Below are 14,555 nucleotides of genomic sequence, written 5' to 3'. Positions count from 1 at the left end.
ACATTTTAAATAATCTTGACATGTGTTTCAAAGAGATGAAAAGCCATTAGAATAGCTAAAATCATAGGTTCCTGCGGTAAGTATCCAGCCCCTCCATGGTCTGCAAATCCGTTACAACACATGGGACATTCAGGCAGCCCCACGTTAGGATATGGAAGCCTATGAGACCAGGAAAAGTTTCTATTCACAGGTGAAATCTCAACATTCCTCCTTTTCAACATGGGAGTGCAGGGTGGGGTGGGAAATGGCTCATGGTATTTGACAAAAGAAGAAATAATCTATTTTAATTCAATTTGGATTTCTTCTATGCTCCCAATTTCACAGAAATACAAATATGAAAGTATGTTTTTAAAACAGATGAAATTAACAGATCATTTTGTTTTATAAAAAAATTCCATATGTTGTATTCTGACCAGAACAACTACCGTGTTGAATACATGATGGAGGTTGTAAAAAGCAATTAACATGATACTCTAAGAACACAGCTACTTCATAAAGCAAACCTTAAATTTCTCCCTGAATGTACTGCCCATAGTTCTCTAAGTTCTTCAAGTATCATTAAGTGCTTAAGTCAAACCATGATGACCGATTCTAGGAAAAACACTGATGTGAGTGTTCAAGTGAGGAGCTGATCTAGCTGCTTTTTTAAATGGAATGTTACTTTCACATTTTAAGAATGACCTACAGACAAACTGTGGTTATTTAGACATGGGTATTTTAGAGAAAATTCTCAAATATGAAGTGAACCTGTTACTGCGCAGAAAAAAACTGATGGTATTTCTTTCCATTGGTAAAATTCAAGCTTCCAAGTGAAAATTTGGATTTAAGAAAATTTGTATATTCCACTATGAGTTTAACAGCTTCCCAGTATTTAAAGGCTTCTGAGAAGATCAATGATAATATTAATAAATAGAATTTTTAAATGTTTATTCATTTGGAGAGAGAGAGAGAGCACAAGTGCTGTCAGTGCAGAGACCAAGGCGGGGCTGGATCTCACAAATTGTGAGATCACGACCTGAGCCAGGATCAAGTGTGGACGCTCAAGCGACTGAACCATCCAGGCGTACCAATAAATAGAACTTTTGATATTCTATAGCAAACTGTGTCAACATTTGGAATATTTGCCAAACTTGATGAACTTCTATCTTCCAAATTACCAGTGTAAGATGTAACAAAATCATGCATAGGTAGAAGGTGTATTTTAAGTGTAAAATAAGCCAATGAGTCTTAGTATAATAGGGTGCAAAAAGTTCACAGAAACGGTTTCAGATTCCACATTTCAACTAATTTTTAAGAAGATATTACTTGTGGAGTTTTGATGTAGTATCAAAGAAAAGACCCAAAATTATTTGAAGAAATTATTATAATCGTCCTCTTTTTTCTGTCTTCATATCTGGAAGACCGTATTTTCTTATGTATACTTTAATGAAAACAATATATTGCTACAGATTGAATGCAGAAGCAGATATGAGAATCCAGCTTTCTATTAAGGTAGATATAAAAAAGACTCTTGGAAATGCTGCTTTTTTATGAATTATTTTGTCTTGAAAAAGTTATTTTAATTTAAAATTCATTGTAAATATTAACATATTTTAATTAACATGCATTGTATGTGTTAATGTATTTTAATAAAAATAAATTAGTATATTTCCAAATAATTAGTAACTTCTTACTTTCTGTTTTTATCTTGAATACAATAAATACTCGTAGATATAATTAACAGAAGCAAAATCTTTTGGGGGTCCTAATAATTTTTGAAAGAACAGCTGCTTAGGAGCACCTGGCTGGCCCATCTTGGGGCCGTGAGTTCAAGCACGATGTTTGGTGTAGAGATGACTTAAATAAATAAATAAACTTAAAAAAAAAGAGAATAGCTGCTTTGCAGAGGCATCAGAAGCATATGTCCTTTAACACATGCATAGGTACATTTCTAGTATTGTGGCACGTTAGTGTTTCATTATTCAATGATTTTTAATAAAGGTTTTTGGGTTTTGTTTTTTTTTTGTTGTTTTTTTTTTTTTTTGCTTGTTTTCAAGTAAGCTCTACACACCCAAGGAGATCCAGGGTCACATGCTCTACTGACTGAGCCAGCCATGTGCCCCTATTGTTCGATTATTTAAAGAAATAACAGGGGAAGCTGGATGGCTCACTCAGTTAAGCAACCAACTTTTGATTTTGGCTCAGGTCATGATCTCACGGGTTTGTAAGATCGAGCCCTCTTTGTGCTCTATGATGATAGCACAGAGCCTGCTATCATCATAGCAGAGGGATTCTCTCTCTCCCTATCTCTGCTCCTCCCTTACTGGTTCTCTCTCACTCTCTCTTAAAATAAATAAATAAACTTAAAAGAAAAAAAAAGAACAGAAAAGAACTGATATGGATAATTATACTCACCCAATCCTTTTTAGTTTGAAATACTTGCCCATATAAAATACTTCACTTCCCAGCTTCCCTTGCAGCTAAGGGTAAGTAAATATGTATCTAATTTCTGCATAGTGAGATGTAAGCAACATGTTTATGTGGTACTTTCAGGTAATATCCTTAAAAAGAAGTATGTGTTCTGTCTCCTTCCTCCATACTGCTTCCTAGAATGATGACTGTAATTCTAGCAGTCATTTTTGAAACATGAAGACAAGAGATAAAGGACAGTAAAAATGGAAGAAACCAGATCCTGGAAAACTTTGTAGAGCTATTATACCATTCCTGGATTGTCTACATCTGAACTTCTAAGAGAAAAATAAAGGCTTTATTTAAACCACTGTTATTCTGACTTTTCTATTATATGCAGTGAAATCTAATCTAAGAAAAGATAATTTTGATGAGAAAGATGCTATATATAAACTTTTGGGTTTTCTAAATAGAATCTCAGGGAAAAAAAAGTTTGCTCCATTAGAGAAATCAAAACAAATAAGAAAACAATGAATTGTTCCACAACATGGGAAAAGATATGCATTGTAATACAATCCATAGTTTATTACTTTGAAGAATGATAGAGATATTTAACAAGAGCCTTAAACTACCCTTGGTCATTTGAGTAATAGTTCTTTCATGGCAAAGAGTGATCCAGATTTTTCCCATGGACTCAAGCAAAGAATAATAAGTTAAAAGTGTGGAAAATATATTACACATTCATCATTTTGCCAGCACTAACATGTAAGTTTTACTGTATTGGGGGTAAATAGATAGGCTGCCCTTTTAATCAACTGACCAGTGTCCAAACAAGCTAAGATTAACAACTTGGCTAATGAATAGGCATGATTAAAAAATTGGTTGACAATGCATGAATGAATAAATAGCCATAAGCTTGGAAATGCTACCTGTAGTATTTTAAAGTGTCAATCACATCTCTAGTCATCATTTAAAGAATGTGTGCCGATGTTATCATCTAAAATATATTTACAGAGGTCAGAAGAGCTATGTCTGTCCTCCTCTATGCAAAGAGGTGATGACATCAAGGGGGTATGTCACAAGCCTAAGTTCAGTTAGTAGATTTAAGTTGGTTTGGAGTTTTATCCACTAAGTATGATCTTCTGACCCCTCAGTTTTACAACTTTCCACTCTCTGTGCTGCATAGCACCTCTCCACTTCTGAGTTAATCATTTCTTTGCCATTATCTGCCAGGAGTTCTTATCTCTTTTGCTGTCACTTTATAACAGGGTCCTCTTATCAACCTGCATAGAGTCATGTGATCCATCCAAACCTATCAAAAGTTTCCATTCTTCTGATTAGAAACCATCATGTAACTGGATACATGGTTTACAGCAGGCCACTAATGCTGGAAAAAGTACAGAGTCCAGGGAAAGACTTGCTTGTAACTTTCTGAATTCTTGGATTTTTTTTTTTTTGCTATTTTTTTTAACTTTCACTAAGGGTTACTGTAGTCTGATGTGTCCTCCTCAAAGCTACAAAAGCTATACTTTTTCTTATGCTCAATGATTTCTGCTTTAAACCAAAGGACCACCTGTAATTGTACCAAGAATGTCTTCTAATTCAGATACTGGAAATTTACAAGATTCTCTAAAGCACGGACTTACACCTATCGGTGAGTAGGAGTTGCTCTGTCATCCATTTATTATTTTGCTACTACATTAATTCACGTAATTTAATCTTATTGATGTATTTAGTACTATAAGTCATTGCTTCTCCTCTTGTCTATTAAAAGCACAGAAGCCCATGTATGTATCACACATTTATCTTTCTTGAAATTCAAAATAAGCAAATGGATATCAATATTTTTCATTATAGCCACTGGTTTTTGGATGCTCATCCATTATTCTAAAGCAGTCAGAAACAAAAATGCATAATATATATATTTCATCACTAATATTTTCGGATAATTTCTAATCAGAGATAATAAGCTACAACTTTAACAACTTGAAACAAGTTAACCATATGGAATTATCATTGATCAAACTTTTAAAAAAGCTTTCAAATATTGTAAAGTTTCAAGCCACACCACAGTATGGTGTCTCATTCATTGCAGATACTATAGGAAATCTTTTGTTTCTCTGATGACTAAAAGCCATGTAAATATATATACATTTTAAATATGTGTATTTAATAAATACAATGGATATACACACGTACATCATTAGTTAAAGATTCGAATTTAAGGGTTCCTGTCTGTTTTCCAAAATAATGAGCATGGTTTGTTTTTATAAACAGAAGTAAATAAAGCTAATTTTCATTTTAAAGAAAGAACAAAAATATTGTCAATGTTACAGCAAGAATACGTGCAATTGATCCTAAAAGGACTAAAGGGAAGTGACTTCCAGTGGTGTGTGATTATTAGTCTGTTGGCAATCCTGCCTTTCTTCCTTTCCCTTAGTTTTTGAAGGACCTGTGCCTTTTCTTGCGGCACTTTCTTAGGCTTTCGAACTGGAATTTCCCTGCGAATTCGCAGAAGCCGGTCATAAGCTCTGAGTTCCAGCTCCGCTGTAGCAAGAAGGCAAATCAAGGCTTGGGCTTTTCCTCTTTCTCCCTTGATAACCAGCTGACTCCGCTGCCTGCAGTGATTGCTTTTTTTATGGGCCAACTACACCCTATAGTATATCAGTTGAGGAAATAGTTACCAAAAAAAAAAAAAAGTTCTGTACTTGTGAAAAAGAAACATGAGGAAGGCAAGCAGAGTGCAACAGAGAATCAATTGCTCTGCAGATAAAAAGAAAATACGAGCACAAGGAAGGAGGTGAAAGAGAAGCACAAACGATTTCAAATCTTTTTCGCCCTGCACAACCGCCGCGGCGCGCGAACGAGCCCCCGCAGGCACGGCGGGCGGGGCGTTCCCAGGGCTCCGGGCCGGGGGCTCGAGGCGAGAGCGCGCTCCAGCCGGGGGCGAGGGCAGCGTGCGCGCGGGGCGAGCCTGCGCTCCGGCCGCACCTCGGGTCGCGCGCAGCCCTGACCGGTAGGCTGCGAGTTAAGAGGGCGTGGGGTCCCGAGAACACACTTTGTTCTCTCCCACCCCAGTCTCCCCTCCACCGCGTCCCTTAGACCCCTGGGGTGAATTAAAGAGGGTTAGGTGGGAGAAGGAGACGCCTTGCAGGTCTCTGTGCTACCGCGGACCCGTATTTTACCCACCGCCCCAGGACTCACACCGCAAGGGCTATGCTGTGGGCGCAGAGGCGGGTCCAGCCTTAGCGTAAATAGAGAGCACACTTAAGTCTGGGATCAGCCGGGTTCCAGAGAGCCAGAAACTTCGGAATGTCTGTCCAGTCCGGGAGGGACTGCTAAAGACAGACACAAAAACAAAACAAAACAAAAACAAAAAAACCCCAGAAGGAGTCGCTCAGCGAGCTTGTCCCAACACCCTAAACCTCTCCAGGCACTTCCGGGCGCCAGATCCCAGGATGACAAAATTCCAGTCAATTTTCCAGTAAAGGAAATCTCTTTCCGGATCTCGTTGGAAGCCACCGCCCCATCCCGGCCCACACATTCTCCCTCCTCCATTCCCTGGTGTTCCCAGGTAGCTGTGAGATGTCCCTGTTTGCAACATCCTAGGCACGCTGAGGCGGCTTCTGGCACTGAGAATCCCCATCTGTTCATGGGGTAGCCTCCAAGGAGTACTGAGGGTCACTCCTGGGGTTCTTGGCTAGACAGGCCACCCAAAGAGCTGACAGAGGAAAGGGGGACAGTGTGAGCCATCAGACTAAACAGGAGTGACCACAACCCCGAGGGGGTTGGGTTGCTTCTCGGGTTGGATTCTGCCCGCCCTGCAGGCCCATTGAGAAGAACCCACAGGTGGAGCTGTAGAGAGTGTAAGGTCCTGGAGTAGCTTTGAGGGGGCAAATTGCAAGTTAGGGTAGGGATGAGGAGTGGTTCACGAAACCGAGGCCAAAGCATGTAGAGATCAGTCAAGGTTTAAAACTTTATGTTGGTTCAGTTGTGTTGTACCTGAAAATGTGCCTCTGTTCATTACAAAAGCCGTCTCTGAGGGTCCTAGCTGAGCATAACATTTTCCTTCTATGCACACTGATGGTTACATGAAAATTGTGCATAGATGTCTGTACTCAAATAGAAAAGTGGAAATAAGATAACGTTGTTCCTTCTTGCCTACCTGCAAGATAATCGTTCAGTGTGGTATATAACCAGATTGTTCCCTTAAAGTTAACTAGCTCTGGGACACTCTCCAGATTCTTGGTTTCGGACTTAGGTACTTCTTTATTTTCCAAAATGGGGCAATTTTACTGATGATATGCAGCACTCATTTGAGAGAGAAATGTAGAGAGGAAAAAGTAGTTGTCAAATCTGTATGGCAGGAAACATGTCATACAACAACTATTTATTGACTCTTCTGCAATGTGTTCAACATTATGCTTTGATTTGTATTAAATGTATGCACTTCTTCAAATTAAGTGCAATTATGGAATTTATTATACACATTTATTATTGTATGTTATCCACGGGAAATTATGTCTGCATAGTGAGGGGTACATAATACACAATGTAAACACTATTGAGAAATGATACAAAGTTTGTTATCTAGTCCCTTTAGCACTCTTGGAGTCTGATTTTATTCCAGCTATAACTTCCAGAAAGCTCTGGGTCCATAAGAGTCTCTCAAAGTAGAGGTCATGTAGTGGAAAATGAGATAGCCCGTTGTGTCACCCTACACTCTAGCCAGCTTTATTTGCAGTGCAGTTTAGAAGGTCAGTCACCCAAACCCATTCTCTGATTCTTGCTGCTGGGCTTTGGCAGCCAGTTGCCTCCAGGAAGCTAAACTCTGGTGCTTCTTCTCCTTCCCTGCCTCAGCCCAACTCCAAAACAGTGCTTTCCACACAGTAAAGAGGCCAGCTCTCTTTACTGGCCTTGATCTACAAGTTGTGACTGGAGCTAAAGTCACCTCTTAATAAACCAAGAGAGATTTATGGAGAAAGGGAGAACAGAGGCTTGGTAGTGCTTTTTTCCTTTCCTTAAAGCCTCCACCCAGACACAATGTCAGGAGTTATCTTAGCTTCAGCCTTGAACTTGAGTTGAGTTAGCTTGAAGGGCTCTGGGACAGATTCCCACCTGGAGGGCCCAGCTTCCGCCAAGTACTTCCAGGGAAGCTTGACACGGGGAGAGTCAGATATCTTCTGGTGACCAAGACCAGAACCTACCTCAGGATAAAGAACCCTATTTCTTTGGGTTACACTTCCTTACTCTTCACCTTATTGGAAAAAAAAGTCTCTGAGAAGTCCAGTTGGCTTCAAGGAACTTTGGGATTTGAGGAGCCTTGAGGTCTGGGGAGGTCCTGGGGAAAAACTGGAAGATTACCAGAGTGAGTTTGAGAGATTAAGCCTTGGAGAACCCTGGGGACTAAACTTGAGCAGACAAATTGGCAAAGGTTGCCTCTTCTTTTAGTCTTGGGAAGCTCTGATATAAGAAAAGACATAACTTAAGTTTTAAACTTTAAATAATCAAAATACAGATGAACATAAGCAATTCGTGAGCAGTTTTATCCGGGAGTGCAGTTAAGTCCTTGAGGACTGTGTCAAGCACTGCAAGACACTAAGGTTAGTGAATTCCTCCCACTGGAAAGATTTATTTATTTTTTATTTTATTTAAGAATCTTTTTAAAAGTTTATTTCATTTATTTTGAGAGAGACAGAGACAGTGTGAGCAGGAGAGGGGTAGAAAGAGAGAAGGAAAGAGAGAGAGAATCCCAACCAGACTCTGAACTACCAGTGCAGAGCCTGAAGCGGGGCTTGAACTCAGGAAACCAAGAGTCAGAGGCTTGACTGAGCCACCCAGAGATCTCTGGAAGAATCTTATTTTTAATGGTTCTAGAATGGTTAGTGATTCCTTTCCTAGTGATCTTCCTTACAGAAAGATGAGTGTGGGTAAGTTAGAAGAAAAGAGATAAATACAAAGGTAAACTGGTTGCTGGGATTGTCTCATCCAACTGTAAAGTTTACTTTGTTAACCCTGATATACTGATGACAACATTGAATCAGAAAGGTCAAGTGATTCACCCAAGACCACCTGGTTTGTCAGGAGAGTGAACCGTAAACAGAACCCATGGATGTGATTCTGAAATCCATGCTCTTTCCTCAAAGTAGTGATTATTTGCTTTTGTTGATGTAATGGAATTATGGTTGAAAACAATGTTGATCTGCTCAGAGTTTCTTCCGAAACGCATTCTGGGATTAAGAAGACTTTTGTAAATGGTTCTTTATCTTCCTTTTCATTCCACAGTGAAAATCAGATTTAGGTTCCAGTAGAATTCAGAAGGGTGGGAAGGGAAGAGGTGTAGGAGACTGGGTGGAAACAGCAGCCCAGCCTTGAGGGCAGAGCAAAGCAGGGTGGGAAGGCACTTTGGGTCTTGTACTCTGGAATTGCTTGGAAAGGATCTCTGGAGTTTGGATGGAGTTTTGCTTGCAATTATGGGGTATATGCTGGCAACTTGCAGGCCTACTGACAGGGCGTAAGGGAATTGAGAGACAATTCAGAGCATCTATATATGTTAGAGAGTTGGTGGGTATGAAGAAAGAGAAAATGAGTGATTGAGTTTTGAGAGAAAGGGACCTTTTTTTTTTTCACCCTGAGAAACCAACATGTTTTCTTACAAGGGGAGAAAATAGACAACAAGATAGTATAAGCACAGACACACACACTCACCCTTTTTAAAAACCACTTTTGACAAACCCGGGTGTGTCCCTAGTGAGATGCTGGGTCCCACAACCAGCGCTATCATTTTTCACAGTAACTGTGATTCCTTCCTCATGATCTGGACACCCTCAGCCTCACCTCCACTAAGCTCCACCTGTTCCGCAGCGGTCTATACAGAATGGAAAAGAAAATCGGTCTGAACCCGCCAACCAGGTCCCGAAGCATGTTCCCAGTTTCTATACAAGAAGCCGTGGTGGGAAAGGGAATTTCCCTCAAGCCTTTGCGCGTGGCTGGCCACCACCTCTTCATCGCCAAAGTTGTCTTTAGGTTGGAGGAGGAGCCGATATCCTCCCAAACAGAGAATCACTCAACGTCCCAGACCGGCGCCCTTTCCATCCTTGGGCACGGCGAGCCGGAGGGTGCAGATACCACCGCCAGTCCCGCCTTTCCTGCCCCTCGCTTTGTGTTCTGTCCCAGAGGGGCCCAAATTGGTAGACAAACACAGCTCTGCGCGGCCCGGTCCGCTTTGATCTTAACGAACAGAAACCCCGAGGTGGGGGCTTTCTTCAGGCAAGAACCTCGCGACTGCGCATCCCCGCGGCGCGGTGAGCGCAGCGAAATTCGGAAGCTAGGCGGCGCGGAGTCCCTTCCCTCATGACACTTCCAGTCTGGTCGGATTCACTTGAATGGTAGCCCTGAATAATCTCAAGCGAAGGCTTTAATTCCTAGTCCGGGGAGAGAAGGAGGGAGGGGACGTGGGGAGTGGAATTGCAACGCAAGTGCTCAGCTGGTCGCACTAAGCGCTCGGTGGCCTGCTGGCGCCGGGATCGCCCTCGAGAATGTCACCCCGCGTTCCGGTTAGTCCCGGAGATGGACGGGGCTGGTTCCGAGAGGGGGCGTCTCGCTGGTTTGAGTCGGAGCGGACTCACATCTGCATTTCAATCACAGAGGAAGAGATAGATTAGATTGGACCACCTACCCAAGATTATTTCCCTAGCTGGTTCCTTTCTCAAGACCGGATCTCCCCGCCCACTTCGAGAAGGGCACTGGCCCTACCCAAGCGCGACGCGCCTGGACCCCTGGGTTGGGAGCAACAGTCCCGAAAGAAAATGAAGCCAAAAATTTCTGGAGAAGCCTTTTTACAGAGAGATGTAGATTCCGATACTCCAGGCCAAACTCTCCAAAAAGCTCACCTTTACTTCAGGACAAGGGTGGGATGTAGTTAGGAAGAGGGGCTGGAGGAACCTGGATTACCTGGATAATTGCTTCAAGGCGAAGCACTACAAGGTGTATTTTCCTCCCTAGTAAAGATGGGGCCATGGTATATTAAGATTCTCCCATAGTGATTGTGAATCAATCCCCATTTGCGGGTTACCCCAAACACACAAGTCTTTCCAGGGGTAGAATGTCTCAACTGATAGTTTTTCCCTCTGCTCCAGCGACTGTGGTAGATGAGGTCTTAAGTAGTTATTTACACTTGTAGCAGAAAGGGATTTTTTTTTTTTTTTAATGAGGCAGGACNGCCCAGCCTCCTGAGCTCTGGAGCGCAACTCAGGAATTCTTTGCAAACCTTAATTTTCCGAGAAAGGCAAAAGTGGCTTCTGATGGGCTTTTTGAATGGGAGGGGCAGAAAAGTTAGGCGGAGCCCGAGTTTTCATTTGGCTGATAAACTTGCTTCTCTTTCCCCTCGAGCTATCCCGGCCGCTTGGAGCCTTTCCGAAAAATATCTAGGCTTCTTCTGAGGCTGAAAAGGAGGCACGTGCTACAAGAAAAGTAATGATTCTGGTTCCTTAAAGACACCAAAAAGTAGAAGTGGATGAGGCATTAGAAATTGTTTCCAAGAATGTAGCTTTGAAAGTTTCGTGCAAGATTGGGGAGGTCATGCGAGGCTTCTCCCACCTAGGCGCGCGGGAGGGGTGGGTCTTCCACTCGGAAGAGCCCAGTTAAGTTGAGCCAGTCCTAGAAATCTTGACATTTTCACTCCCCTTGCAGCCTGCAAGCGTTAAGCGCACAGGGCTGGCAGACAATTCTCAGGTCAGGTCAAGGGCAGGCTGTTCCCGGCGCGCGCTCTGAAATGCGGCGCGGAATAGCGGAGAAGTGGAGGCGGGGGAGGAGGGCGAGGCAGCCACATCCTCGCGGGTGGGGAGTGCGAGACCTGCTCAGCTACCGCCCGCCGGGTGAATGGGGCGCACGGCCCCGTAACGCTGAGCCGGGATAAAATATGCCAGGACTGCGCTCCTCGGGCTCATCAAGGCTGCGCGGGAGGCTCCCAGAGCCATCATCCTTTGTAATTGCAACCGTCAATCAACGCTTTAAGACAAAGTCAGAACCGGGAAGGACGAGCCCTGGAGACCAGTCTCGTCGGAAAGAAGGTGGAGGCGTGGGGGAAGTGAGGGGGAAAGGGAGAGAAGTTTGCCAGAAGTTGGCAAAGGAATGTAGGGAAGAAACTGCGAATCCGCACCGTAGCTAAAGCCGGAACTCCCGGCTCGTGGTCTGCGGTCCCCGCCACCAGTTAGGTTTCCCGCAGACCGGGTGGACCCCTGAGTGTGCACTACGAGGCAGAGTGGCGGTAGGTTAGATGTTCCTGGCCGAATATGGGATGCGTGTGCCCGCCGGCGGGAGCGTTAGCATTCCACGCCGATCGGTGTTATCTGTCCTCAGTCCAGACCCCCACCAGCATCAGCGTTTAGACCTCACAGGCCCTGTTCCCTTACTCCCCTCTCAACTGCCTCCCCTTCCCGCGTCCACTCGGCTCTCCTTCCTCACTGCCGTCTCTGCAACCTAGAACCATCTTCAGGTAGCCGACCCGAGGCACGGTGAGCGGCTCGGGCTCCTCCTCCCCCCGCTCTCCTTCTGAGAGGGTGTTCTGGGAGAAGCCCAGGCCGATCCCAGGTCACAGGGCAAGCGGGTCCGTCGCTCCAGTGTGGACTCCTGCCCGGCGGAATTGAAGGGTCAAGGGACCGGATCGTTCGGAACCCGGGAACTCAGAGGGTGGGGGAAGGATGCACTTGCGGGGCGGAAATGAGCGTGGGGTGAGAAGCCTGGTGCCGCCGCCCCTCCCTCTGCGTCTGGCCCCGGGTTGGGGACCCTGCTGCTCCCCTAAAGCCCTTGAAGAGCGACCCGAGAAAAGGTGAGTGTGCCCTCGAGTCTCTGACAAGAACCAATTCCAGTGGAAGATTTCTCCCTTGTCCACCGCCGGCGGGAGTTTCGACGTCCGGCGAGGATCTGGATATGGCTGACCCTAGGGAACTCCTCTTTTCCTGGAGCAGGAGGCCTGGGACCCCGAAGTTTTCCCTCTGCTTGAGACGTGTGCTTTCCGCGCCCCTTTCCTGCGGGGGTAAGCTGAGCCGTGAGCCTGGACCAGAACTTCAAAGCAAGGCGAAGCACCTTGGATCTTTCCTCAGTGATACAATCGCGGATTTATTTTTTTAAGGGTGGCCATTTGAAACCTTGTCTCCCGCCCCTACTCTCCGCCCCCCATCAGCCCCCCTTACTTAGTGAGGAGATAAATGAATGCCAACGGGCCCTTTGTCGCCATCACTCCTGGTTTGGGGTGTGTGAGGCGAGGGCGGACTGGCCTGGACTGAAAAGGCTGCTAGTGTGGTCTAGGCAAGCCCCTTCTGGGGCTGAAGCTGGATTATGAATGTGATCACAAAGTTTGCCTTGGCTAGGTCAAGGCTCTGCCTCAAGTGCAAGCAAGGATTTTTGCCATGCACAAATATACGGTCCCGTGAGACCCCCCTTTCTACTTCTTTCAACTCTCCTAACCGCTTCCTCCAGCTCTACCAGCCAGAGGACTTTCCCTCTGAGGACCAAGAGTCTGGAGTCTCCCAAAGCTGCCAGCCTGGTGTTTGCAAAGGTGCTACTTAAGTGCACTGGGGAAGCTCTTTGACTGTAGTGAGAGGAGATTGTTCCTAAATTAAGACTTTGGAATAAACTGATTTTCAAAGTTCATCCGAATTCACAAAGCACTGCAAGAACTGATTTGAGCCCTGGGACTCCTTTCCTTTTCTGTACTCTCTGTGTGTGTATATATTATATGCATATGATATATGTATTATATATTATGCATATAATATATATATACTTAATTCACAATATTTATTTTTTAAATTAACAATGATGTTTAAAAACAACTAGTAACATTGAAAATGAGTTGACAGTGTCACTTGATACTACCCTGGAAATCTAAGCATCTTAAGGGTCACAAATTTTGGCAACTACAGACCACTGCCCTTTACAAACTAGTGGCCACTCCCCCTCCCCCATGTTTAAACGTTTTTGTGAAATTTGATGATGCTACAAAACCTGAGATTTTAAAAAGCTAGATTCTGAATACATATTGAAGAACAAAATGACAAAAAAATTTTTTTTAGAGAGCCAACAGTACCTGAGTTGCCAGGCGTGGATGCGTGATGAACACCTCACTTCACATAAAAGTGTTGATTAATCATGGGGATGATTGGAGTGTTATTCAATTCATCAAATACTGGCCTGGGCAGTTTGAATGTGTGATCTCTCTGTCATTCAAATAGAATAAATTCAGATCTTTTGAGATTCAAATTCACCCCCTTGTGGGTGGACTCTGATAATTACCCAGTCTCACAGCAGACACTGAATATGAGGCATTTCATATGCAGTCACGAGGCTGGAAAAAATGTTTTTCATCTTGTTGGGATGAGATCTGAAAACTTTGAAGATCTGGCTGGGCTGGTGGCCGAAGAGCTTACATTAACAGATGGTTCTTTAAAACTTTATTAAAAGTGCTGGGCCTCTGGGCCTCATGCGGATTGTCCTACCAGAGACACCAGAAGGAAAAAGGAAAGCCTAGTCCGGTCGTTGCTTTCTACTTGGGAACACAGTGCACTAAAATTTAGGAAGTCTGCCGCCACTGTAATCTTGGGCTGGAGGAGGTGGGGTGTTTATAAATGAGTGAAGGGCCTGGTAAAGAGTAGGGGGAACAGGGATAGCTGTTCCTCGGTTGCCGACAAGTGAGCGGACTCTCGGCGAGACGGCAGTCTCCTCGGTGAGCCGGGGCGCTCGGCCACTCCAGGACTCCAGGGGCCCACGGTGGCGCCTTTTCGGACTGAATACCGATAGGCAAGGAAGCCAGGAGACCCTTGAGAGCAGGCCAACTCTTCTGAGAAGAGCGGTCCACTGAATTCAACGTCTCTTTTCCCCCTTTAGGTTGTTTAAATGGATGCTTAACTCCCCCTCCAGCCCCTGACCCGATATTCGCGCGGTGACACACGCGCGCACTCACACGCCCGCGTCCCCTCTGGTTCCCCCTCGGCTCGCAGGCTCCCGTCGCCCTAGCCTCGCGTCCTCCGCCGCTGCGCTCAGACAGAGGTCGCTTCTCACCAGCTGTAAGCCCCGGCTGCGCGCACGTCCCCCGCCCCAGGTCAGGGTGAGGTGGGAGGGGGTTAGGGCGGGGTGGCGAGGTTGGGGCAGGCGAGGGGACTGGAGCG

The 14,555-nt window shown here is 44.7% G+C and overlaps 1 protein-coding gene across 2 annotated transcripts in view; it reads left to right on the top strand.

The window, feature by feature from the left end:
- The first annotated feature begins 3,978 nt into the window (after positions 1 to 3,978).
- NR5A2 (nuclear receptor subfamily 5 group A member 2) overlaps positions 3,979 to 14,555 on the top strand; it is a 130,962-nt gene continuing 120,385 nt past the window's right edge. For both annotated transcript variants that reach the window (XM_077772053.1, XM_077772052.1), the window contains exon 1: positions 3,979 to 4,042. In XM_077772053.1, the coding sequence (XP_077628179.1) occupies positions 3,979 to 4,042 (64 nt within the window). The remainder of the gene's footprint in view (positions 4,043 to 14,555) is intronic.

The sequence above is a fragment of the Crocuta crocuta genome, unplaced genomic scaffold (assembly GCF_008692635.1).
Source record: "Crocuta crocuta isolate KB4526 unplaced genomic scaffold, BGI_CrCroc_1.0 scaffold318, whole genome shotgun sequence".
NCBI classification, from domain to species: Eukaryota; Metazoa; Chordata; class Mammalia; order Carnivora; family Hyaenidae; genus Crocuta; species Crocuta crocuta.
The sequence above is the reverse complement of the archived record's forward strand: the minus strand, read 5'-3'. Positions and strand labels throughout refer to the sequence as shown.